This window comes from Aquarana catesbeiana, linkage group LG13 (genome assembly GCF_042186555.1).
Source record: "Aquarana catesbeiana isolate 2022-GZ linkage group LG13, ASM4218655v1, whole genome shotgun sequence".
NCBI lineage: Eukaryota > Metazoa > Chordata > Amphibia > Anura > Ranidae > Aquarana > Aquarana catesbeiana.
The window spans coordinates 108,491,540-108,518,915 of record NC_133336.1 but is presented as its reverse complement, the minus strand read 5'-3'; the positions used below and the strand labels follow the sequence as shown (position 1 = coordinate 108,518,915).

General features: G+C 42.8%; 1 protein-coding gene across 1 annotated transcript in view; it reads left to right on the top strand.

The window, feature by feature from the left end:
• STXBP6 (syntaxin binding protein 6) overlaps positions 1-27,376 on the top strand; it is a 147,607-nt gene that overhangs the window by 69,799 nt on the left and 50,432 nt on the right. Inside the window, exon 2 of the mRNA XM_073609553.1 lies at positions 4,385-4,563. Within this exon, the coding sequence (XP_073465654.1) occupies positions 4,410-4,563 (154 nt within the window). The 5' untranslated portion in view covers positions 4,385-4,409. The remainder of the gene's footprint in view (positions 1-4,384; positions 4,564-27,376) is intronic.

Genomic DNA, 27,376 nt, shown 5'->3' with positions numbered 1-27,376 from the left:
CAGCAGAAGATAAGCAGTGATGAGCTCATCAATTTAGAAAGACATGCTCAAAGAGCCAATGGAAACTTCTAGACCTGCATGTGTAGTCAGATAAAGGAAAACTTCTTCAAACAAGCTCAATAGCTCTGGTGAGGCGGCTCCCACACAACAAGCCTTCCCTTGATGGCTACCCAACAGTAGTACAAAGAAAGGAGCTTCAGACTAAAACTGGAAAAAATAGTTCAAGATAATTTTAATTATTGGTTTAAAAAAAGTCCTATAAAAACACCACTCCCTCTTCATACAAGTGGATGGACTTAGAAAACCGTGACTTCACAGTTCTATATTAGAACCAATATGAAACTCGCCACGTGGAGCAACAACTTGACTACAGTTGCTGAGCAGTAATAGGGGATGATTTTGCTGCTCATTAATGTTTTAAACAGAAAAAGGGTGGCATTTTTTTCCCCATTTAAACACTACTGAGCAGCACTGCTATATTGGTTCCTGCTAAATAGGAACCAACTAAGTACACTTAGCACATGTTTCTGACATGGAAAGTTTGCTTCTTGAGGTTCAGTGCATGGGACTTGCATTCATCTCAATGGCTTACTGCATACAGTGGATATAAAAAGTCTCCATATCCCTGTTTAAAATGTCAGGTTTCTGTGATGTAAAAAATGAGACAAAGATAAATAAATTTCAGAACTTTTTCCACCTTTTAATGTGACCTATAAACTGTACAACTCAATTGAAAAACAAACTGAAATCTTTTGGGGGGGGGGGAGGGAGTGAAAATAAACTAAAATAGTGGTTGCATAAGTGTGCACATCCCTCTTATAACTGGGGATGTAGTTTTGTTCAGACCTAAGCAATTGCATTCAAACTCATGATAAATAGGAGTCAGTACACAACTGCCATCATTTTAAAGTGCCTCAGATTAACCTCAAATAAAGTTCAGCTGTTCTAGTAGGTCTTTCTTGAGATTTTCTTAGTCGCATTCTACAGCAAAAGCCATGGTCCGCAGAGAGCTTCCAAAGCATCAGAGGGATATCATTGTTTAAAAGGCATCAGTCAGGAGAAAGGTACAAAAGAATTTCCAAGGTATTGGATATACCATGGAACTCAGTGAAGACAGTCATCAAGCGGAGAAAATATGGCACAACAGTGACATTACCAAGAGCTGGACGTCCCAGAAAAATTGATGCCAAGAGGCCTACAGCAACATTAAAGGAGCTGCAGGAATATCTGGCAAGTACTGTGTGGTACATGTGACAAGTCTCCCGTATTCTTCATATGTCTGGGCTATGAGGTAGAGTGGCAAGACAAAGTCCTTTTCAAATGAAGAAAAACATCCAAGCCCAGGTAAATTTTGCAAAAACACATCTGAAGTTTCCCAAAAGCATGTGGGAAAATGTGCTGTGGTCTGATGAAACCAAGGTTGAACTTTTTGGCCATAATTCCAAAAGATATGCTTGGTGCAAAAACACTGCACATCACCAAAAGAACACCATACCCACAGTGAAGCATAGTAGTGGCAGCATCATGCTTTGGGGCTCTTTTTCTTCAGCTGCTACAGGGACCTTAGTCAAGGTAGAGTGAATTAGGAACAGTTCCAAATACCAGTTAATATTGGCACAAAACCTTCAGGGTTCTGATAGAAAGCTGAACATGAAAAGGAACTTCATCTTTCAGTATGACAACGACCCAAAGCATACATCCAAATCAACAAAGGAATGGCTTCATCAGTAGAAGATTAAAGTTTTGGAATGGCCCAGACCTGAATCCGATTGAAAACCTGTGGTGTGATCTGAAGAGGGCTGTGCACAGGAGATGCCCTCGCAATCTGACAGAATTGTTTACAAACTATTTTATTGGGTACAAAAAGGTGGTACAAGGGGTGTTTTTGCAAAGAAGAGTGGGCAAATATTGCCAAGTCAAGATGCGCCATGCTGATATACTCCTACCCAAAAAGACTGAGTGCTGTAATAAAATCAAAAGGTGCTTCAACAACGTGTTAGTTCAAGGATGTGCGCACTTATGCAACCATATTATTTTAGTTTTTTATTTTTGCTTCCCTCCACCTAAATGATTTGTTTGTTGTTCAATTGAACTGTACAGTTTATAGGTCACATTAAAGGTGGAAACCGTTCTGAAATGATTTATCTTTGTCTCATTGTTTTACATCACAGAAGCCTGACATTTTAAGAGGGATGAATAGACTTTTTTTTTTTTATATCCACTGTATGAGCACACAGTGAGGTGACATTCCATTCCATTCAAGTTGGTGGTAGCATATGCCTTCATGCCATTTCATGAGTGTATAGAGCAGCCATTCTCAACCAGGGTTCCGTGGAACCCTGGGGTTCTCCAGAGGTTGCTAGGGGTTCCTTGAGCTGTGGCTGATGAAACCACCTTTTTGATGGTGCCTACAGAGTTCAAGGTTCAGCATCACTTAGCAAAGCCAGCAGCATGACACCAAATATCTTTTCAGCTGTCTTTAAGGGTGTCATTCTGAGAACCACTTTAAGTGGAACATTCTTCCTATTGGCCACCAAGGGGCATTGTTCCTATTAACCCCTGATAAATTGGTTTTAGTAAGGGTTCCTCGAGACCTGAAGTTATTTTTGGGGTTCCTCTAGGGTTAAAAAGTTGAGAAAGGCTGGTATAGATATGTACAGTGCCGTGCAAAAGTATTCACATCCCCCCCCCCCCCCCCTTGGCATTTTTCGTGTTTTGTTGCCTCACAACCTGGAATTCACATGATTGTTTGAGGATTTGCATCATTTAGTTTACAGAACATGCCCAAAACTTTGAAGATTTTTTTTGTCTTATTGTGAAGCAAACAACAAATAGGACAAAATAACAGAGAAAAGTCAATGTGCATAACTATTTACCCCCCCTAAAGTCAATACTTTGTAGAGCCACCTTTTGCGGCTATCACAGTTCCAAGTCGCTTTGGATAAGTCTCTATGGGCTTGCCACATCTTACCATTAGGATTTTTGCCCATTCCCCCTTGCAAAACTGCTCCAGCTCCTTGAAGTTTGATGGTTTGCGCTTGTGAACAGCAATTTTTAAGTCTGACCACAGATTTTCTATTGGTAGAGGTCTGGGCTTTGACTAGGCCATTCTACCACATATTTTATATGTTTCCCCTTAAACCACTCAAGTGTTGCAGTGAGTTTAGGGTCATTGTCTTGCTGGAAGGTGAACCTCCATCTCAGCCACAAATCACACACAGAGTGGTACAGGTTTTGCTCAAGAATATCCCTGTATTTAGCATCATCCATCTTTCCATCAACTCTGACCAGTTTCTCAGTCCTGACTGCTGAAAAACATCCCCACAGCATGATGCTGCCACCACCATGTTTCACTGTGGGGATGGTGTTCTTTGGGTGATGTGTTGGGTTTGTGCCAGATATAGTGTTTTCTTTGGCCAAAAAGTTAAATTTTAATTCAGTTCAATTCAGGCCAGAGCACCTTCCTCCATACATTTTGGGAATCTCCCACATGCCTTTTTGCAAACTCAAATTGTGCCATTTTGTTTTTTTGCTGAAAGTAATGGCTTTCTTCTGGCCACTCTGCCATAAAGCCCAACTCTATGGAGCGTACAGCTTATTGTAATCCTATGTACAGATACTCCAGTCTCTGCTCTGCAACTCCTCCAGCGTTACCTTAGGTCTCTGTGCTGCCTCTCTGATTAATGCCCTCCTTGCCTGGTCCGTGAGTTTTAGTGTGCGGCCGTCTCTTGGCAGGTTTGCTGTTGTGCCATGTTCTTTTCATTTGGTTATGATAGATTTGATGGTGCTCCTAGAGATCATCAAAGATTTGGATATTTTTTGTATAACCTAACCCTGACTTACTGACTGTACTTCTCAACAACATTGTCCCTTACTTGTTTGGAGAGTTCCTTGGTTAGTGGTGCCTCTTGCTTAGGTGTTGCAGCCTCTGGGACCTTTCAAAAAGGTGTGTATATGTAATGACAGATCATATGACACTTAGATTGCACACAGGTGGACATTATTTCACTAATTATGTGACTTCTGAAGGTAATTGGTTGCACCAGAGCTTTTTATGGGCTTTGTAACAAAGTGGGTTAATACATATGCACATGCCAATTATCAGTTTTTTTTATTTCTGAAAAATATTTTTTTGTATATATTTTTCTAATTTTACTTCACCAACTTAGACTATTGTGTTCTGATCCATCACATATAATTCAGATAAAACCTTAAACTAAAGGCTGTAATGTAACAAAATTGGTAAAAAGCTAAGGGGGGTGAATACTTTTGCAAGCCACTGTAAGTGGTTGGGTGGTTCATAGATAAATTGCAGTTTTTTTTTTCTGTTTCAGGTTTTGAATAGAGGGTGACTTAAACTTTCCACTATGTTCTATTCCTGCAGGTGAAATTCCCACAAAATCTGGACAATGTCTGCTAAAGCTACAATCAGCAAGGAAGTCTTCTCCCCCCAGGATGAGCGGATGCTGGGGGCTGTATTGGTCAAACGGAGGACCAAGAAAAAAATCCCATTCCTAGCAACTGGAGGGCAAGGAGAATATCGGACCTACATCTGCATATCAGGTATGATTTCTTCAAAGATGCCCGTAATTTCTAAAGAAATGTGCTATGCAGTAGCAGCAAAATGACCAAAAAAAAAAAAATCGGTGGCGCATATATGTGAAAATATTAAGGATTCTGTTCTGTGGCTTACATTTCAGTCAAAATTAAAAATTAAACTTTTAATAGTCTACCTGCTAAGTTCATCATTTAATTCAAACATGCATCGTTCTGTTCCAATCCTTTTTGTGGTCCTGGAATACCCTTGTGCCTCTTCACACACACTATACTAAACTATAAAGAAAATTTTAAGAAAAAGATGCGCAAAGAAACCGCTACAAATAACAATAAATATTGCTGTGAACAAATTCTCTAAAACATGATAATATGAAAAAAATTGAGTGGTGTATCAAAAAACAAATGGTCCATGTGATATAAAAAAAATAGATGAATAAAACCAAAAGTGACTTTATCAAAAACAGAATATCCCAAAATGATCCTTCCAAATTTAGGGGATGCAAAAGTTCTTCACTTAATCTCAGAAAGCAGGACACATATTCATTTGAATCATCTGGAATACGGAGCATAACATGCAAATACAAACTGCTTATCAGATCCGTTGGATCTCAAATGATAGAGATCAGGAGCGCTTGTGCATTAGCCTGCCGGCAGGTGATCTCGCAGTGATTGAAAGCAGAGAGGAATCCACCTGTTTATCCAGGAAGCAGCAAGGACAAAACTTCACTCTCCGGGACACTCTCATAAAAGCCAGGATCTTGGTATTATGTAAGGAGGAATACAAGAGGGCTTCATGGTGCAGTATGTTCCAGCAAAGGTATTTATTAAAAAAATCATACACAGTCCATAAATTCAAGCAGGTAAGAAAAGCAGGTTTGAATCAGCCGCAGTGTCTACCAGTCAGCTGTTTAACGTGGTGATGTCACAGGCTCATGCTCCACCCGACATGTTTCCCCTTAACAGGCATCCACTGGGAACGGTTTCTTTGCGCATCTTTTTCTTTCTTAATATTGGTTTTAGGTTTGGTATTTGACCTATAGAGGTGCAGCATTTAATCACGCTTTATTTAGTTATATCACTTGTGCACATATTTTTTGTATATATTGATTGGTTAGCGCAAATATCCCCTTCTTTTTTGTCTTATTTTTATAAAGAAAATTTGGCTAAAAAAAACTTGCCATATCCATTAGGGGTTCCAGCAAAAGATAAATTGGGTATTAAATTTATCCAATTAAGTTTTTTTTTTTTTTTCATTTAAAAGGGCAAAGGATCATGGGATATGAATGGAATACAATTATGCACAAAGAAGATCTGATAAGGGGTCTATATATATATATATATATATATATATATATATATATATATATATATTAAAAAAAAAAAAAAAAAAAAAAAATCATTGCACTAATGTCACAAGCATTCATCCAGCCCTCAAGAATTCTGACCCTGTTTTGGTTAATACTCTGATTTCTTATGATCATTGGCTCCATCTAGTGGCCATAATAAGGCATTTTTCTGCATTACCTTGATTAGGAAAAATACTACATTATGGCCACTAGATAGAGCTACTGATCATCAACATATTAAAGGAGAAGTATGTGAATCCATTTTTTCCTCCATTATACTTACCAAGGTGGATTCTGCATCGGTCCGATGCTGCATCTGTCCCCCGCCATCTCTGCACTGAGAACCGAGCCAACGAACATCGCCTATGGCTCGGTTCTCTCCACCCCCCGCGCGCTCACTGGAGCCTGGAGTGTTGAGCTGTGAAGACGTCAGCAGAGAGCGGACCACAGACCGCTCTCTGCTGTAAACGGGTCACAGGAGTGCAAAATGAATTGCACTCCTGTGACCCATAGGAGAAGCCCAGGCTGGACTTCTCCTTTTTAAGCCAAAAACATTGAAAATTCATGAGTGCTGGAGGAATGCTTGTAACATTCCTCTAGCAAATTAAAATAAAACAAGACAAAAGACTCCCTGTGTCCACACTGTAAAGGTATTTAAATAAATAGACCTCTTCTTTTGTGAAAAATAAATTGACCAATAGTTATAAAGGTCACATCCTTTCAATAAGTTAAGAAACAGTGTATTTTTCATTATTGATGATGTCATGGTACATATAGGTTATTCGCCTTTGCAAGGAGTGCTTACTTGCCTAATGTGTTTACACTGGGCCCAGCTGTGGTTGATTTGGGCACAACCACACTGCAGTATTAAAGCTTTATTCCTGGTAATTTCTTTTTTTTTTTCCATTCCTATGCCTGTGTAGCGGGCACCTATTTTTACATAGGTGACCTTTATTGTTAGTTTCTTATGTCAGGTACATTTAGACAGGCTTGTGCTGTAGCAGCAGGCCTGTTTGTTAATTTCTATATTTGAGTGGCAGGTGTTTGTATTCGAGTCCCGGCCAATCATTGATTTGTTGGACAAGGCCTCGAACTCTGATATAAAAGCTGAGTCACATGGTCAGCGGAATGTCGTCTGTTCCTCCATGAGGACCAGACCTCCACCCAGGGTTGAGTGGTAAATGTGAATTACGGATATAGCCAATTCTAAGCCACTCCTTCGGGGGTAAGCGCTACATGTGGGGGGGCGTCCGGGATATCTGTTTCATGTTTGCCGCTAACCATCTCCCATAGCAACGGAAACCTGCATTTCAGAAATTGTTGCCAAGATAGCCTGCAGTATAACAGTACCTGCCACCAGGGGTCGCTGGGGAGGACTTTGAAAATGTGCTGCTACAGTTCCTCGTGCGCTGAACCAACAAGTGGGGGGTGGAGTCACGCCCCAGAGGAAAAGTTTTTATGTTCAGCGTGCCAAGCGAGGAAGATGGCAGAAGGTGTTGAGAACACGCTTGCCATACAACGGCTGTCTGATGTGCAGGATCGGGTTTTAGCTGACACCGGTGTTCGGTTGGTATTGACCGGGGGACTGGTGCTGGGAGTGATTGACGGAGTGGAGAAGCTCTGCATGCTGTGTCCTGAATGTCGGAGGCCTACAGTTGGAGTCACCGCCTGGGCTCAGTGCGGTCATTGCGGTACCCAGTTAACAAGATTGGGACCCGTCCAGCGAGAGGTCACGTACTATACTGTTAAAGAGAAAACGGGACTTTGTCTGCCGTGGGAAAAGGTGATACGGAAGGCCGGAGAGGGTCGTGTATCGCCTGCAGCAGCAGAGATGGAGCTCCCGTCTTGGAGCTATGAATTGGAGCTATCAGGAGATCAGGTAGGATCTGCTGAAGAAGCATGCAACCTGGCTGGGGATCCGGGGACTGTTGAAGTTGTTGCCCAGTCATCGGAGAAAACCCATGAGGAGCCAGTGAATATTAAGCCCTTTGGATGTGCCCGTCCGGAAGGAGCCTAGATTACAAGAGGGGGATCCCTCGGGTGAGCCGGACAGGGTGAGTGAAGATCGGGTTGTGGATTGGGGATCACCACAGATCTTGCAGAAATACGGATCAATGAGTGATTTATTTGCATGGTCATCCCCTGAAGAATGTGATTCAAGTGAAGAGGAATACTTTATTTGAAAGTTCAACATCTGTGGAGGCTTCCACAGGAGTGTCTGGTACAACTAAAGTTTTAGTACCTCCGTTCAATGTGACTAATACCATTGTTTCTAACAAGCCAGCTACATTCCAGAAATGGGTTAGTAAAGCTACTGATGCTTATGTTCTGCCTGGCAGAGGAAAGGCCAAAGACTTACCTAGACTCTCTAGGTTTCAGAGAGAGGTTCAGCGAAGGGTAGCTCAGGAATGGGGCTTTGACTATCCTTATGTCCCGGAACAAATTATGGACGTTATAGAAAGTTCCCGGGAGACATGGGAGGATGTACTTGTGTGGGACTATCTTCATGTACCCAAGCCAAAACGGACACCTGATAGTGGGGTTTGGGTCTGGTTCAAAGATATTCAGCGAGAGTGGAAGCTTGGAAGGGCGATCCACAAGGACAGGATATTGGTGGTAAAAGCTGGACAAAATACCCGCAGTTACTCTATCTCAGTGAGAGGACCGGGAGATAGCCGCAGAAGGTTGCCTGACCCAAGATATTAATTGTGAGAAGGATTGTGTTCACATGTTATGTCTTTTACCCAGATAGACTGCAGGATGGCAGACGGGTTAGGGTGGGCATTCCCCAATTTAAACTGTTGAGCAGGAAACTTACATTCATGGTGCCTAACAGGGACAAAGTTATGGACACTAGGATGTGGTGTTCCCATATAAAAGTCCCTTTGTAGCACAAGTACTTATTCAAGGACTCTCATTTAAGAGCCGAACAGAAAGTTTTTTTGCCAACGGGCAACTGGATTTAATTGTTGAGCATGTCTATTGGGATGCGCTTTGCAGGAGTACTGCTGGACTCCTTTTGAGGGAGCGATTATCTCAATGGGAACATACATGCCACAGAAAAGTGTGTGTTTAATTACCAGGCGAAGGATTATAACCCCCTTTGCATGGTAATGCTTGTGAAATAGTTAGAAAATGTTGTGTGGATTTTTCTTTTCTTTAGGTATATTGGAAGATGTGACGGCTGTCCATTCCACAGAAGAAGGCCTGTGGTAATCAAAGCATTCTTCCCACGGGGACAGTGCTTTGGTTCCGCTTGTATTGAGTGTTATAATGTAGGGATATACAGTCAGGCCATGTAAATAATATTGTACTGATATTGTATACAGTGACAATTGATGTTTGACTTTGTTAAAAGTTTATTTTCCCTTTTCCCTCATTTCCCATTTATGTAATGAGATGCTCTTCATTCCTAAAAACAAAACCTTTAGTGAGTCACTCTGAAATTTATCCTCCACTGAGGACAGTTGTGATTTAAGTGGGGGGTGTATGTAGCGGGCACCAATTTTTACATAGGTGACCTTTATTGTAAGTTTCCTATGTCAGATAAATTTAGACAGGCTTGTGCTGTAGCAGCAGGCCTGTTTGTTAATTTCTATATTTGAGTGGCAGGTGTTTGTATTCGAGTCCCGGCTAATCATTGATTTGCTGGACAAGGCCCGGAACTCTGATATAAAAGCTGAGTCACATGGTCAGTGGGGGTTCCTGTCTTGCTGTTTGCCGTGAGAGCCGGAGAGGCTCAACCTGGTTCCTGGAGGGGAGAGGTCCCCCCTCCGGGGGGCCAACGGAGCTTCACCCTAGAAAGATGGGTGGAGGTCTGGTCCTCATGGAGGAACAGACGACATCCCACAGCATGTAATTCTGGATGTCATAAGCCGCCCCTGCGGGAGGGGAGCGGGCCACAGGCAGACAGAGGAACCGGGAATCATTTCGGGTGAAGTGGCAGCAAAAGGGAAGGAAACTGGGCGATCGATCGTTTGAGTGGCACATGGACTATTGATCAAGTGAGTGAAAGCCCAAGGGAAGGGTACTGTCAGAGACTGAGGTTGTTGATGCACAAGTCGGTGAGATGGGTGGTTATGGCCCGTGACTTAGAGTTCAACATTGCCCTAGGATTCCAATCAGTCAAGCTAGGAGGTGATCAGAATGAATCTCTTGTAATTTAATCTGAAAGTACCATGCAAGTGGGAAGTAGTGGCAAAGAGGTAGCGGTGAAGCTGCATGCACACATATAGAGAAATGGATTGTTCCTGTTAAGTCATCCAGATGAAGAAGTTATTTAGAGTGACTCTTAATCATTTAATTCTCTATAAAATCTACTTCCATCTTCCCTGATCAAAGTGATCGTTTGAAATGTTTTGTCTGACCATCCGCAATTATTCTTTGATGTTTCCTTGATAAGATGACAGTGCAACAAAGAGAGCATCTCAAAGGAAGTCCTTCTCCTATCCCAGTTTGTGTTAATGAATAAAGCGTTGAAAAAAGCAATAAGGACTGTGACTTTGAATCTATGGGCTGCGAGGGTTGAGTGGTAAATGTGAATTACGGATATAGCCAATTCTAAGCTGCTCCTTTGAGGGTAAGCGCTACACCTGTAATTAATAAAACTCACATAGATAATGTTTAGTGTTGGGTCTTGTATTACTAGTTTTATTTTGTATCTGGATACCTTTCTATACTCTTATTGTGAGTATGACAGGTCTTGCTTGCCTTTTAAGGCAATTTTGTCCTTTGTCATCACTTATTGACATTACTGTTGAATATCAACCTTTCAGCTTACTTATAGTGCAAAAGCAGAGAAACAAATATTCGGTGCCATCATCTTGTGTCAGAGGAGAGAAAACCAGACTGTTAATTGTGGCCCACACATCGGACACCTCTCCCTTTTGGTTCATTGAACGTGATTAAATTACCTTTTTTTATCACTCTAATACTAAACCTTACCCGCATTGAATTTGCTTAGTGGGTGGCCCTGTTGGCAACACCTGGATCGATAGAAGTTGATATATTTAATCAAAGTTTTATTTAAGGAGCAGGGTGAAATTTGTCCACTGAACAGCTGAACTGTTTGGGTTTTCTGACAGCTAGCTTGTAAGACCAGCATTAGTAAATGCTCAACATACTACAGAGTGTCTTCAGTCGGCCCATGGGAAGACAGGTAATTTTTGTTAATAACACATTCCCTCATGCGTTTCCATTGAAATGCGAGCAACATTTACAGGCTACTAATTAAAATATCAAGTAGGAGATTCCTTGCTCATGCAGTGTCTGTAAAATAAAACAGTTCCTTTCCGCATGTTCACGGACTCTGAGCACTACATTGTAAAGCATGTCATTTTCTTGACATAAAGTCAATGCCGAGGCTTCATCTTCTACGCCCCCTTATTCAGCTCCTAAATTATGTGTCTGCTAATAAGATTCTATTTTCATCTACACCAATATTTGCTGTTTAAGTGAATGAATGTCTTTTTAAGGGATGCTATCTTTAACCACTTCAGCTTACGTACCTTTATACCTCTTATAGACCAGAGCAATTTTCACTATGGGCCTGTTTGTTTGGGGCTACATTTAGTCATTAATTAAAGTAGTTCTAGGGCCTTGGGGTTTTCTATTTAATTCATCCCTAAAGGGGTTGTAAACCCTCGTGTTTTTCAGCTTAATGCATCCTATGCATCCAAGTTGATCTTGGTCTCATCTGTCCATAGGATGTTCCAGAACTGTGAAGGCTTTTTTTTATGTTGTTTGGCAAACTCTAATCTGGCCTTCCTGTTTTTGAGGCTCACCAATGGTTTACATCTTGTGGTGAACCCTCTGTATTCACACATACACCTACCTCCTAGAGAGTGTTCTTGATCTGGCCAACTGTTGTGAAGGGTGTTTTCTTCACCAGGAAAATAATTCTTCGGTCATCCACCACAGTTGTTTTCCGTGGTCTTCCGGGTCTTTTGGTGTTGCTGAGCTCACCGGTGCGTTCTTTCTTTTTCTAAACAGTTGATTTGGCCACACCTACTGTTTTTGCTATCTCTCTGATGGGTTTGTTTTGTTTTTTCAGCCTAATGATGGCTTGCTTCACTGATAGTGACAGCTCTTTGGATCTCATATTGAGAGTTGATAGCAACAGATCCCAAATGCAAATAGCACACTTGAAATGAACTCTGGACCTTTTTTCTGCTCCTTGTAAATGGGATAATGAGGGAATAACACACACCTGGCCATGGAACAGCTGAGCAGCCAATTGTCCCATTACTTTTTGGTGGGAGGCACAAACTGTTGTAATTCCTACACCATTCACCTGATTTGGATGTAAATACCCTCAAATTAAAGCTGAACGTCTGCAGTCAAAGCACATCTTGTTTGTTTCATTTTTCAAATCCATTGTGATGGTGTATAGATCCAAAAAGATTAAAATTGTGTCGATGTCCCAATATTTATGGACCTGACTGTATGAAAAACAGAAGAATAATGGAAATAGGGAGAAGGGGAGGATGTAGTTCAATAACGAAGACAAGGGTTAAAGAGGGGTTTCAATTGGAATTAATTTTATTTAAATTAAAGTGATGTCATATGCAGATCAAAGGTCACACCTTCAAATCCACATATGAATGAAGTAAATATAATAAAGCAATATGTTAGCTTCTTGTAATTTACACAATGACACTGGCAAGCTATCTGCAAATGTCACTTTAAACAGGAGCAGCTGCATTTTGACAGCCATTCCTGCTGTTTAATGCAAATACAGTGGTGACTTAGGGGTTTGCTGGCGGAACCACAGTTCCCAGTGGATGACCCATTATCCAAAAAACCTGAAAAATGTTTTATAGCAATAGTGCCCAGAGCTCTCCAAGGGGAACAGTCCATGGCCAGCTTTTTTACCCACTGCTTGATGGGGGAAAAATTTTATTTTATATGATCAGAGAACGATCTGGGGGTTTTGGTAGATCATAAGCTCAATAATAGCATACAATCCTAAGCTGCGGTTTACAAAGCGAGCAATATCCTTTATTGCATTAAGAGAGGTATGGACTATAGAGAGAGAGATATAATTTTGCCCCTGTACAAATCATTAGTAAGATCTCATCTGGAATATGCAGTTCAGTTTTGGGCACCAGTTCTCAAAAAGGATATTGGGGAACTGGAGAAAGTGCAGAGAAGGGCAACCAAACTGTTAAGAGGCATGGAGGAGCTCAGATATGAGGAAAGATTAGAGGAACTGAATGTATTCTCTTGAGAAGAAGAGATTAAGGGGGGATATGATCACCATGTATAAATATATAATGGGTCAATATAGTGAACTTGGTGTTGAGTTATTCACTTTACGGTCAACACTGAGGACAAGGGGGCACTCTTTACGTCTAGAGGAAAAGAGATTTCATCTCCAAATACGCAAAGGTTTCTTCACAGTAAGATCTGTGAAAATGTGGAATAGACTCCCTCCAGAGGTGGTTCTGGCCAGCTCAGTAGATTGCTTTAAGAAAGGCCTGAATTCTTTCCTAAATGTACATAATAACTGAGTACTAACATTTACAGGTAAAGTTGATCCAGGGAAAATCCGATTGCCTCTCTAGGATCAGGAAGGATTTTTTTCCCCTGCTGTAGCAAATTGGATCCTGCTTTTCTGGGTGTTTTTTCGCCTTCCTCTGGATCAACTGTGGGTATAGGATTGGGTATATGGGATTGTATGATATATATATATATATATATATATATATATATATATATATATATATATATATATATATATATATATATAATGTTTTTTTTTTATGGTTGAACTAGATGTACTTGTGTCTTTTTTCAACCTGACTAATTATGTAACTATGATATGGTTTGTTTACTTTTTGTTTTTCTGCAAGGACAAAATCAGATTTTCCATCCGGTAAAATTTCATAAAAGTTAAATTTACATTTTCTTGGGTTTTTTTCAGTGAATTGTCCATCTCTGAAGACTACTCTATAAAAAATATTGTCTAAATTATATTCAGCTGAAGTACATTTAAAAAAAAAAATGCTTGCAATAAAAACCTGAGCTTTGCAAAAATTAAATAGTACTTAAATGTGTTCATATGGAAAAACCACACAATATTGTGTTTCTAGCTCCCTAGGAGCTTGCTACTATTTTTGAACTGCAACTATTGATTTTTTTTCCCTCCTTTCCTTTTAATGGTGTTTGTGCATCTATACTAACCACAGAGGTATCCACAAAACTTCTATGTGAGCTTAATCCTGAAAACTAGAACCGGATGTTAAAATGGGTGTAACCTGCAAAGATTGAATCACAATCAGGGATTATACAAGCAGATCCTGTGTATTACTGTAAGCTGACGGACTTCATAAGAACCCTACTGTCTTACAGCTTGGCTTTCTGCCCATTTATTGTACTCTTGGAATGGGAGAGGTACTATCTCTGTGTGTAAAGGCGTGTTGGCACATCACATTTTATGCCTGAGCTTCTCTGTTGTCTTTATGTCACTAGGAGCGTCCATTTTAGCACTACAGGAAAGCTCACAAAAGACGGACTGTTTTAGAAGGGAAAGTAGTTGCAGTCAGTTACCTAAGCTGTACGCAGTTTTCAGATAAACAATTTAAATGATCAAAGTCTATAATTTTCAGTGTAGTTGCTTTCACTTAATACAGTATAAACCAGTACTGACACATTTCATCATGAGAATCACAGTTGACACAGTTGAGAATCCCAGAGCTTGGCTTGTGTCAGGACAAATGGTCTATGGCCTTTTTTTCCATATTTTTTGGGTTCTGTTTGAGTGTTTTTGGTAAGCATAATAGTTCAGATATTTGTGCTGTATGCATTGGAGCCTTAGGGAAGTAAAACTGAACACTCTCCTTGGAATTTTCTGCTAGCAGGAATAACTGAAGGTTTAATCAGATATGATAAGCTGTCTTGGTTCTGATGCTCCAAAGCATCTCCATACCATAACACTACTACAATGTTTGACTGGTATCATATTTGCAATGTTGAATGCAGTGTTAGGCAATCCATAGTTGACTCCGTTTTTTTTTCGTTCTGCCCAAGTGTTGAAGAAAAGAAACGGACTTGATTCCTCCATCTACACACTCGGAGTGGATAGGGGAATCCTCACCACTGAGCTATTGTATTCTGATAGTGGGGAGACTTCACCGCGGTCAGAATATACTGATAACCGTTGTAGGCTATAGCCTGCAATGCTGATCGAACAAAAAGAAACTAACAGGGTGGTTGGGCACTGAGACTGTACACACTCCCTCCTGCCGGCAAGTGACAGATCCTCTGTCTACACACTCTGTAAACAATGCCCCTCTCCTGCTGTACACTCTGTCCCCCTCTGCTGTATACATTCTGCTGTCAGCAGGGAATTCCTCGCTGACAACAGAGATGAGTCACTGGTTGTGCTGGCTATTTTAACCAATGCAAAAACAGACCATTTGTCCGTGGAAAGCTGTTTAGGTCCCTGCTGGGATGAACGAAGAAAAACTAGTTGTGTGTATGAGGCTTTAGCATAATGTACATAACTTTTAAAAAGTCTAGTTGTCTCTAAATAGGAATCTGACTTGGGTGTGTCCTTCACAACGGCACAGGGGGGGGAAATTCTACATTTTGCTCAGGAATCATCATGGCCACCAGGGTTCAAGAGACCAATTATAAACTCCTCACCCGATTAGTTTTAGGTTCCTACCAAGCACAACCACATATTTCCTCAGATCCCTAGTGGTTGCTGGCACTGCAGTACTGATAGTTGCGCCTTCCTTCACATTTTCTGGCAATGCCCGAAGCTCCTGCTGTTCTAGTGAGAAGTAACTGGTATAATTAAACAACTCACTTCCGTGGATCTGCATGATAAACCTGCAGCTTGCTTGCTGCACCTCTCAGGAAGACCTATCAAGAAATACAAGGCATCCCTCACCATTCACCTGCTAAATGCGGCAAAGGCCTGCATTCCACTTTGCTGGAAGGAGGTTAATCCTCCCACTTTCTCCCTTTGGTTCTCTAAGGTGAATGAACTTCGGGACATGGAGGACCTCATAGCTACTCTGCGTAACATGGAAGAAACCTTCCGATACACATGGAGATCATGGCAATATTTTGTTTTCACGGACGCTTACTCGCACCCCTGCTCATTTCTTCCTTCCTCACTATACTATACCTTTTTCTATTTTTTTTTCCCCCACTTTCCTTTCCCACCTTCCTTCACCCCTTATCTACTAGCATCTCAGTATCCCCCTTGTGCCCTTTAATTGGTCCCTTGTTTATATATTTCTCTGTCTATATATAATTTGATGGCAGCGCCCGGTTTGTCATATTTTGGCCCATGATGTCTTGGAAATTCAGTCTTTATCAGTGTCTTCTTCAATCCCCCCTTTCTTACCTCTGCGATACTTCCTGTAGAGTTTTCACGTAATTTTGTCCTCAATGTTCTTAACGTACCAATGTTTTTGACAATCTCTTTTTTTTTTTTGTTTTACTATGACTGGCTGTTTTATGTTGATTTTTGTCATGTTTGTATGACGTTGCCTTCTCTTTTACCCTTATCCACTATTCTGTATTTACTGGTAATGTCTGTCAACTTTATGTATTATAAATGATTAAAAAAAGGAATTACTAAAAAGTCCAGTTGTAGAAGCTCATCATATACTGTATGTCTTTCCTAGGCTTGTTGGTCTCTCTGAATTTCTTACAATTTCTCTGTTGGCAGCCGTGTCTGTCACTGGCTGGTAGACTGGTATTTGGCAGCACAGTAGTGTTTGTGTTTTATGCAGTGGGAGAATGCCAGGACTTGACCCAGAAGAAATTTAATTTGAAAAGAACAGAAAATAGCTACATTAAAGTCCTGTCCTTGGCAATCATTATGAAAGCACTATCCTTCCTAGATGAAGATAGAGAAGCCAATTTGAATCTCGTTTCCAAACTGCATAAGCATGGTAATTACTCTGCTGATGTTCCAATGAGCAGGACTCTTTAGTTTTTTGTTTTAAAGCACAAATTTTGCAAGGTAAAATTCAATAATAGTATTTTATATTATACAACCCCAATTCCAAAAAAGTTGTGACGCTGTGTAAAATCTACATAAAAACAGACTGTGCTGATTTGCAAATCTCATAAACCCATATTTTATTCACAATAGAAATGGTATTGAATGTTTAAATTGAGAAAGTGTACCATTTTAAGAAAAAAAAATAAGGTAATTTTGACATTGCAGCAACACATCTCATCGTTGGGACAGGGCCATGTTTACCACGGTGTAGCATCCCCTCTTTGTTAACAACCCTCTGTAAATGCCCGGGAACTGAAACCAGTTGTTGGAGTTTTGGGAGAGGAATGTTGTCCTTTTTATTGCCTGATATAGGATTTTAACTGCTCAACATTCTTGGGTCTTTGTTGTATTTTTCATTTCAAGATGCGCCAAATGCTTTCAATTGGTTTAAGGTCTGGACTGCAGGCAGGTCACAGTTAAGCACCTGAACGCTTATTACAAAGCCATGCTGTTGTCATAATGTGGTTTAGCATTGTCCTGCTGAAATATGCAAGGCCTTCCCTGAAAAAGATGTCATCTGGATGGGTGCATATGCTGCTGTAAAACTTGTATATATCTTTTACCACTGGTGGTAGGTGGTTTTCCATTTTCACTGATGCAGGATGTCCAATCCATACGCATTAATGCACCCCCATACCATTACAGATGCAGGTTTTTGAACTGAGCCTTGATAACAAGCTGGAAGGTTCCTCTCTTTAGTCCACAGGCCGCAGTACCCATGGTTGCCAAAGAAATGTCACATTTCGATTCGTCTGACCACAGAACAGTTTTCCACTTTGCCTTGTCCTTTGCACAGAGATTTCTCCAGATTCTCTGAATCTTTTGAAGTCTGCAATTTTACAATGAAAAACATTATTCTCAAATTGTTCTACAATTTTTAGACACAACTTTTCACAGATTGGTGAGCCTTTGCCCATCTTTACTTCTGACTCTCTAAGATGCCCTTTTTATGCCCAATCATTTTACTGATGTTTTGCCAATTAACCCAATTAGTTGCAATATGTTCTTCCAGCTCTTCGCTGTTAGTACCACTTATTTTGTCAGCATTTTGTTGCCCTGTTCTAACTTTTTTTAGGCGGGTTACTGCCATCAATTTCAAAATATATAAACAAGGAAAAGGGGCGCCTCAGAGTATATATCAATAATCATTTATTCAACAAACAATATCCACTCACATGGAAGACTGTAATGTTGCGTTCCGGTACGTCTCTGGGTAGAGGAAAAGATGGAGGACTACAAGTCTCAGCAAGTCCGTGCAGTGCTGATCCCACATCGGATCCTGGCGAGGATGGGTTGCGGTAGCTAGGCACAGCAGGGGCTCCCTCAGGTCTCCAGATGGCACTTTCGGATTAAGATAAGTTAGAAATGACACAGACCATCTGTCTGCGGGTTCCAAGGATGGGGCTGTAAGGACGCCAAAGCCGATCACCGGGCGTGCTGCAGTGTGTGGTAAGGCTCCTTACCACACACTGCAGCACGCCCGGTGATCGGCTTTGGCGTCCTTACAGCCCCATCCTTGGAACCCGCAGACAGATGGTCTGCGGGCTCCTTACCGCACACTGCAGCACGCCCGGTGATCGGCTTTGGCGTCCTTACAGCCCCATCCTTGGAACCCGCAGACAGATGGTCTGTGTCATTTCTAACTTATCTTAATCCGGAAGTGCCATCTGGAGACCTGAGGGAGCCCCTGCTGTGCCTAGCTACCGCAACCCATCCTCGCCAGGATCCGATGTGGGATCAGCACTGCACGGACTTGCTGAGACTTGTAGTCCTCCATCTTTTCCTCTACCCAGAGACGTACCGGAACGCAACATTACAGTCTTCCATGTGAGTGGATATTGTTTGTTGAATAAATGATTATTGATATATACTCAGAGGCGCCCCTTTTCCTTGTTTATCTCTTTTAGCCTATTGGACCTCGCTTCTGGTCTTTTTTTGGTGGCAGCCCTGACTGACTTCTTCTTATATATATTTTTATATATACCCATCTTGCCATTGGACTATTTAGGAACAGTTATTTGAGGTATACCTGCATTGCGCCTTTTTTACTTGTCTAATAATCAATTTCAAAATGACCTTATTTTTTTTTTCTTAAAATGGTGCACATTAAGCATTTGCCATGTCTTGTATTTTCTGTTTTGAATACAATGAGATTGTTTAAATTATTGCATTCTGAATTTATGTAGATTTTATGCAGCGTTCCAAATTTTTGGGAATTGGGCTCTATTATCTTAATCATACAGTAAAGGACACAGGCTGAGTATTCATAGATCTTGGGTTATAGGATGGTACCTTTTGAGTAATTAGACACTGGCAAACATTTGATAGCCCCTGTAACCCTACTCCACTCCTCAGTTTTTTGCTTGCGTCTTAAGGTGATGGACCATGTTCAAGGCAAGCATCCTAGTATGATTCAAGAGGGGGGGACGATCTCTCGGCTCTCCCCCCCATCCTGACCTGCCAGGTTTCATGCTTGGATAAGGGTCTGGTATGGATTTTGGGGGAGACCCCATGCCATTTATATATAATATAAAATCATATATAAAAATATATTTTATATATATAATATATATATATATATATATATATATATATATATATATATATATATAATGTGTGTGTGTGTGTGTGTGTGTGTGTGTGTGTGTGTGTGTGTGTATGTATGTATGTATGTGTATATATATATATAATGTGTGTGTGTGTATGTATGGATATTTTAAATACACTGCCTGCACACCACTAACTAATCTAGCTCAATGTATCTCCGGCCGCACACTATACACAGCCGTTATGTAAGCAGACTTATATAGTGTGGGGCATGGACTTAGTCCCCCTGAGCCATGATTGGCCAATTATGGCTCTCGCAGCAGGGCGCGCTGTGATTGGCCAAAGCATGCAAGTTAGGTCCACGCTTTGGCTAATCCTCAGACGTCGATGCACTGCGATCTCGCAGTGCATTATGGGCCGTTCCGCGTCGCTTGAATTTGCCGCAAAAGCCCCATATGTTTGGTTCATTTGCGAGCACATGAACATCGGGCTCAACCCTAAGTGCAACCAAAAAAAAAAAAAAATAGAATAAAATTATAAATTAAAGTCCATATATAAACCGTGCTACCAATCGCCACTGTGACAAACATGGAAAAATCTTACAGATTTTGAGACAAATGTGCCATGCGTGCATCCACCATATGTGATAATTAAATACTCTCCTCCAGCTTTAAATACTCTCCTCCAGCTATGTATCCACCATATGTGATAATTACTCTCCTCCAGCTTTGACCTTGCAAGAAATAATGAGGTCAAACAACACTTTATATCACCCTCTAGGTTGTTGCCGGAATCAAATTATGGAATATGATGTCTTTTAACACCATCCTCTGGATGTGTGCAGGCATCAGATAATCACCGCTCTTCCTGTCTCCACATGCATCGCTCATATTGATATTGGACACATGTAATAAACAAAAGTGGACCCATAGTACTCTTTGTATAAACTTTAACTAAAAGCATACAAAATAAATGCACATAATGTGCTGACATTAGCAATCAATACAATGAGTAATGCCATAAGATCAAAAAGCTGACAACCCGAAAGCTTCTTTGTTATGAAACTTTATTTGAGCACTTACAGCAATAGCGACAACATTAAAATGCTAACACGTTTTGGCCGAAGCCCTACTCATAGCACTCATACAGTGGGTAATGGCTCTGTCTCCATCTCGCCACATAGTATATTACATTCAATATGGCCACGGGATGACGTCACTGGTAGTTTGGACTTCCTCAGCCACACCAGTGGCTTTCATATGTGCACTTTAGTGGCCAAAATGGAGCTCTGTAGGACCCAAAATAAGTGGCAGGATCCTGGACCTGTCCCTGCTGGAGAGAGGGCATACTAAGAGGTAAGTGTTCCATAATATGCAAGAATGCACAGTATAATTGCAAATTATGGATAGTGTCTACAAACCCTAAGCTGAATTTAGCCATGCTTTAACTTTCACTTAAGATTTGTTTGAATACTCTCCCATGGAATGACTATACACATCTTTTTAGACATTATCTGGGTATCATCAAAGTAGGGAAACCGCTGCATTATTTCTTAAATGTGGCAGCGGCAACACATTGGCCAACAGTCACCTCTCATGGTGATGTTCTTTGGATATCAGTAGGTGTTTCAAAGTAGTGAGAATTGTTCAGTAGGATCTGGGCTTAAACACTGGATACAAATCCCTTTGGAATGGCAGCACAGGACAATATTTAATTTGATTGACTGCTATCACTTCAGCAAATTACTAACTATTGTAAGTGAAAGGTTGCCTTTATTGCTCCTTGTAACATTTTGTTTATTTTTTTCAGGTGGTTAAGCCGTTTTATATATAAAAACCTTAGATAATAAGGGATTCTTGAAAAGCAATTATGGAGGGAAGCTACACAGTGAAGGCTGTTGCGGAGATCAGTAATAATCTTTTAAGTAAGCCTATTTGTGAAGCACTAGTTTGTCTAAATGTGCTTGTTTTCTTCTCTCTCCTCTTCCTGCCTCTCTGCATACCTGACATTAGAACTCTGGCAGTGGTACAGCTTTTACTGAGCCAACAGTTAATTTATCATTCTGACTGTGCTCCCCAGGTGCCCCTGAACCAGGATTAAGTACTAATTTATGTGTCCCAGATCAATGCTTTGAATGCTCCCAGTTACCATTACCAGATCCAGTAGGTCAGACAGCATTGTTCTGTTATTGCTTAACTTAACCCTGTCTGGTGTCCAGCATTGACAGCGCTTTTGTTTTATCTATTTGTTTACACCACTTTTAGTTTGTTAGGCGACGGCCATACATGGTTCAAATCTCTGGCCAGTTTAGCAGGAACTGGCCGAGATTCGAACCGTTAATGGGCAGGCTGAATGAACCAAGTTGATCGAACTATCAACTTGTGTACAACCAGCCTGCCGGATTATCTTGCGATTATCGCTAGCGGCTGCTATAGCCACTAGTGATAATCACTGTCTACCGGGAGAAGACAATTGCTGATTCCCCTGTGGGGGGAACCGTGCAAATTTCTTTCCTGCAACCTGTGGAAAGAAAGAAAATTTGCACCGTCCATCCAAACCTATTATTTCAGTTATGAATAGAGTTGACTGGACTGAATCGCCCATTGGATTCTTAGGCTCCATTCACACCTACCCAATCTGGGCATGCATGCAAAAATGCATCTTCCTGAAAACATGCCAAAACACTTCCAAAAAAAGGTGCAGGAGCTACTTTTGGGAATTCAAGTGAATGGGCTGCCCTTTGGTGTTGCGTGCCAAATGCATTGCGCAGGTGTGAATGGGACCTAAAAGACTAACTTTGCCCTTCTCTTTACATTTTTTTTTTTTTCTTTCCCGCTTACCTTGACTCCTGGGTTGCCCTAAAAAAACGTACTCGCGCGCCCAGCAAATCCAGTGTTTTCTGCTGTAAGCCACAGCTCCACCGCTGCATGCAGGGTCTTGTGCTGACATCTTTTCTTCTTATGTCATCAAAGGCTGGCTGTATATTCTGGGTCCTTGCAGCCAGACCCCCTTACTGACATCCAAAGTAAACCAAAACTTTTAATGTCTGATTGTGTAACAGGAGGATGGACACAAAATTTTGAAAAGTGATTCAGGGCTCATTCACACATATTGCAGAAGTGGATCAACACTAGTCACCACAAGGGCACATGGAAATTTTAAATTTTGTTATGTAAGTTGTACTTTCAAGTGGTTGTAAACCTAGTTACACCACTTTTACCTACAGGTAAACCTATAATAATACTGACCTATAATCACACACATTGGTTGGACTTGTGTATTTTTTTTCAACCTCACCTACTATATGTAACTAATGTAACTTGTAGGTACTGAAAATATCTCCTAAACCTGCAGGGCGCATGCGCCTTGAAGAAATGGCACAAATGTGCTGTTTCTAAAGGGCCTGTGCTGTGACCGGTGGCTCTCGCGCGCATGCGCGGGAGTGATGTCATGCAACTTCGGCCAGTCACAGAGCCGGGGGCCATGGCCCCCCAAGGAAGAGGGATGAAGATGGATGTGGGGACATCACAGGCTTTGTTTGCAGGTAGGTGGAACATAATGGGATAGTATGCAACCCAGAACTTCAGGGACCACTTTCCTGCTCCCTCCCCCTTACCTGACCGGGCGTCCGTTCAACGGGGGAGATGGCAGTCAGTTTTCCCATGGGGAGCGCCGGAATCTACAGTGGTGGCTCTCACGGCGTTCCCCGACACCTGGAGGCTCCTGCTGAGTCGCGCAGGTGGCTGGCAGTGAGAAGATGGCACCGGTCGGCAGGTCTCCTACAGAGGAGTAGGAGCCCAGCACCATCCATCTGGCGTTTGGTAAAGGAATAACGTGGCTTCCTCTACAGCACCAGAAATTATGTCGCCACGTCCCCCATGTCACTTCTGGTTTCCGGGCTTCAAGAAAATGGTGGTGGCAGCGTTTTTCGACCAGGAGCGGAGGTCTGACTGGTGGAGGAACAGGCATCCACATCCTGCTCTCACCAGTCTGGTCACTACCTGCCCACTTGGAGTGCCTAGGCGGTGTGATGGATGGAGCGAGAGGAGAGGCCCACTGCGGCTACAGCTATGGAGGAGGCCACAGGGGGGAGGGGGCATAGCTGGCAGGGGTTATGATGGGGGAATGCACCCTGACTTTTACCCCTGCCGGACACAGGTCTGCGCTTATTTTAAGCTAGCTTGTGTGTCTTCTTACAGGAGAGGATGTCACTGCCCAGGGGGTTGCCAGCCATCCTAAGAACGCTCCTTCCCTCTCTATAAGATGCGGGTATTGTAATAAGTTACCCCAGGACTATTCTAAACCCTTTTGCTACAAATGTATTCACAAGTTAGCTGGGAAAGAAACATCTCAGGTCATGAGGGACTTTCTCTCCGTACAGTCGGAGATGCTGTCAACTCTTAAGGCCTTCCAAGGATCCCTTAAGCCTAGGGAGCCAGAACCCCAGACTACCAGAGAGGGCTCCTCCTCTTTCAGGGCAGTGGGCAGTAGAAGGCATCCTGAACCCCTGAGATCTCTCCCTTCTCAGGATTCTGAGGAGGAAGAAGAGGCTGAGGCTCCTGATCAGTCTTTCTGATGAGGGCTTAGTAGACAGTCAGGAGGAAGAGGACTCCAGAGCCGGCAAACAAATCTTTTCGCCCGAAGACATGGAGGGCCTCCTTAGGGCAGTATATGCGTCAGAGGAAATTCAGGAACCCCCAGCCCAAGTGTCTGCCCAGGTCAGAATGTATAGAGTCTTGGTTAAGCCCCAGTCCAAAGTTCTCCCAGTTCACCAGGCCCTCAAAGATATCATCCTGAGGGAGTGGAAGGAGCCTGAAAGAAAGAAAACTTTTGAAGTTTAAAACGTGGAAATGTAGGTGTCCCTTTTAAGGAGGAAGAGAGGTTCTTTAAAACACCCAAACTAGATGCTTCCCTGGCACAGGTGTCCAAGCAGTCTGACCTCTCATTTGAAGATGCAGGAAACATCAGAGGCCAGATGGACAGACGAGCCGAGACCCTCTTGCTCAGGGCCTGGGAGTCCCGCCCTGGCTTTGGCTTGTGTGGCGAGGAACGCATGTGGTTCACCAAACTAATGAACCTTCAAGTCCAAACAGGTCTTGGACTCATTAGAAGTGATAGATAGGGCAGTAGCCTACCTGGCAGACGCAGCAGTCGAGACAGTGCGTACAACCCCCAAGACTGGTGCCCTGTTAAATTCCACAAGGAGAGCCTTGTGGGTCAAGACCTGGGATTGGGACAACTCTCCTAAGACTCGGTTGGTATCCCTGCTTTTCGGCACGGGGTTGTATCAGGCCCTTTCTAGGTCTACAGAGAAGAGCAAGACATTTCCCATTAAACCTAAGAAGGACAGGGGAAAAATGTTTAGAGGCCCCCAGGCTAAAAACCGGTTTGGTGATAAAAAGGTACCATTAACAGGCATTGGGGACTCGGAAAAGGCAAACGGAAGGGTGGTCTCCTCTTCCCCAGCCAGAAGTCCACCGCCAAGGATACCAAGTGACATAAGGGTAGGGGGAAGACTTTCCCACTTTCTCTCTCAGTTGGAAAGGATTACTCAGAGTCCCCACATCCTCCAGATTGTAAGCGAGGGCTACAGACCTAGAGTTATCTACTCTCCTCCCCCAAAGTTTCCTTTTAACCCACTTGCCCAAGGACCCTCTCGAAGCAGTGGGTATCTTGCGCAGTGTCAGAGAGCTGGTAGAGCAGGGGGTCATAGTGCCAGTCCCAGCAGGACAGTGCGGGTAGGGATTCTACTCACACATCTTCATAGTCCCAAAGCCCTCGGGAAAGTGCCACCTCATAATAAATCTAAGGATGCTAAATACATTCCTGTGGTACAAAAGGTTCCACATGGAAAGCGTCTGTACTCTCAGAAAGCACCTTCTGAAGGACATATTTATGGTAACGATAGACTTGAAGGATGCCTATCTTCACGTCCCTATCTTTTCAGAGCACCAGGCTTTTCTAAGGTTCACAATCCCCTCGGAGCAGGGAGTGCAGCACTGGAAGTTCTCTGCCCTACCCTTCGGACTGGCAGCCAGTCCGAGAGTGTTTACAAAGATCTCCTGGGTGTAACGCTGATCTATCGCGATGACATACTGGTTTACAACCAGAGTCGAGATCTTCTTCTCTCTGACCTGGCCAAGGTAGTGAGTACACTGGAGTCTCTGGGATGGATCATCAGCCAAGAGAAATCCTCGCTGGTTCCTGCCCAGACCAAGATCTAGGATTCCTGGTGGATTCAACAGCACAGAAGCTTGTTTTACCCCAGGGCAAGGTAGAGGGCCTCATTTCAGCAGTAGCGTCCCTTCTAGAATTAGAGGAGGTCTCTTACAGAGGGGTCATGAGAGTTCTTGGACTGATTACATCCTGTATCCCAGCGGTTCCATGGGCTCGGCTCCATTTCAGGACTCTCCAGCAATTCCTCCTATCCTCCTGGTACGGGAAAAGAGGAACGCTGGATAACAGGGTCCCCATTCCAGCAGAGGTAAAGGAGTCTACGGTGGTGACTCCACCCTCAGAGGCTGCAGGAGGGCCACCTTTGGGGTAAACTCCAACCTTTCAGGATAACTACGGATGCAAGCGCCTGGGGTTAGGGGGCCCACTTAGAGGAATTTCGAGCCCAGGGTGCCTGGAACCAGGGTCAGAGGAGCGCTTCCTCCAACTTCCGGGAACTCCTGGCAGTCAAAGAGGCCTTAAGGGCCTTCGAGGAAAGAATCAGGGGCCGAGAGGTGCAGATCCTTTCCGACAATGCAACCGCGGTAGCATTCCTGAATCATCTGGGAGGCACCAGGTCTTGCGCTTTTCTGGACCTGGCTCTGGAAAGCCTTGGGTGGGAAGAGCAAAGAATCCCCTCTATTTCTGCAGTACATATAAAGGGGCATACAACGTCGAAGCGGACTATCTCATTCGGCAGCCGATTCAACAGGGGGAGTGGGAATTGAACCCCGAGATGTTCGCCCTTGTATGCCGGCACTTCGGCAACCCAAAGATCGATCTCTTCACCTGTAGAAGGAACAGAAGAGTAAAGAGATTCTTCTCACTCTCTCGGGAGAGGGTTTCAGAGGGGGTAGATGCGCTTGCCCAAGTTTGGGACTTCTGCTTAGCTTCTGCAATATCCTCGGGAATAGAACTAAGAGGGGAAAGGCATTTGCTTAAGTCTCTCAGAGGGCAGGCTGATTCTGATTGCCCCATGGTGACACAAGAGGACCTTGTTCCCTTCCCTGGGAAGTTGGTCCATAGTTCCCCCTCAGCATCTTCCAGTCAGGCAAGACCTTCTCCTTCAGGGCCCAGTCTACCACCCAGATCCCAGCTTCTTCAGGCTGACAGCTTGCCTCTTGAAAGGGAGAACCTACGAAAAAGGGTGTGTTCTGAGAGAGTAATCGACACACTTCTTTTAAGTAGGAAGCCGGTTACCAGACGTATTTACGCAAAAGTCTGGGGAGTCTTCTCGCACTGGTGCCAGTCGAAGGGGACTTCCAAACGAGAGATCCCTGCCATCCTGGGCTTTCTCCAGGATGGCGCGGATCAGGGGCTGCCGACCAAGACACTTAGGGTTCAGGTTGCAGCCTTGTCCTATATTTTGGACAGAGATAGACTGTCCCCAGTGCAGATGAGCAGATTTTCGCCCTGGGACCTTACGTTAGTTTTGGAAGCGCTAACCAGGGCACAGTTTGAGCCATTAGCTATTATCCCTCTTAAGTTGCTTACCTTAAAGATGGCCTTCCTGCTGGCGGATACAATGGCCAGGAGGGTGAGCGACATCCAGGCTCTGTCAATAAAAGAGACCTTTTTTCTATTTAATGACAGGATTATACTTAAGCAGGACCCACCGTACCTCCTGAAGGTAGCCTCAAAGTTCCACAGAACTCAAGAGATTGTCCTTCCTTCCTTTTGCACCAAT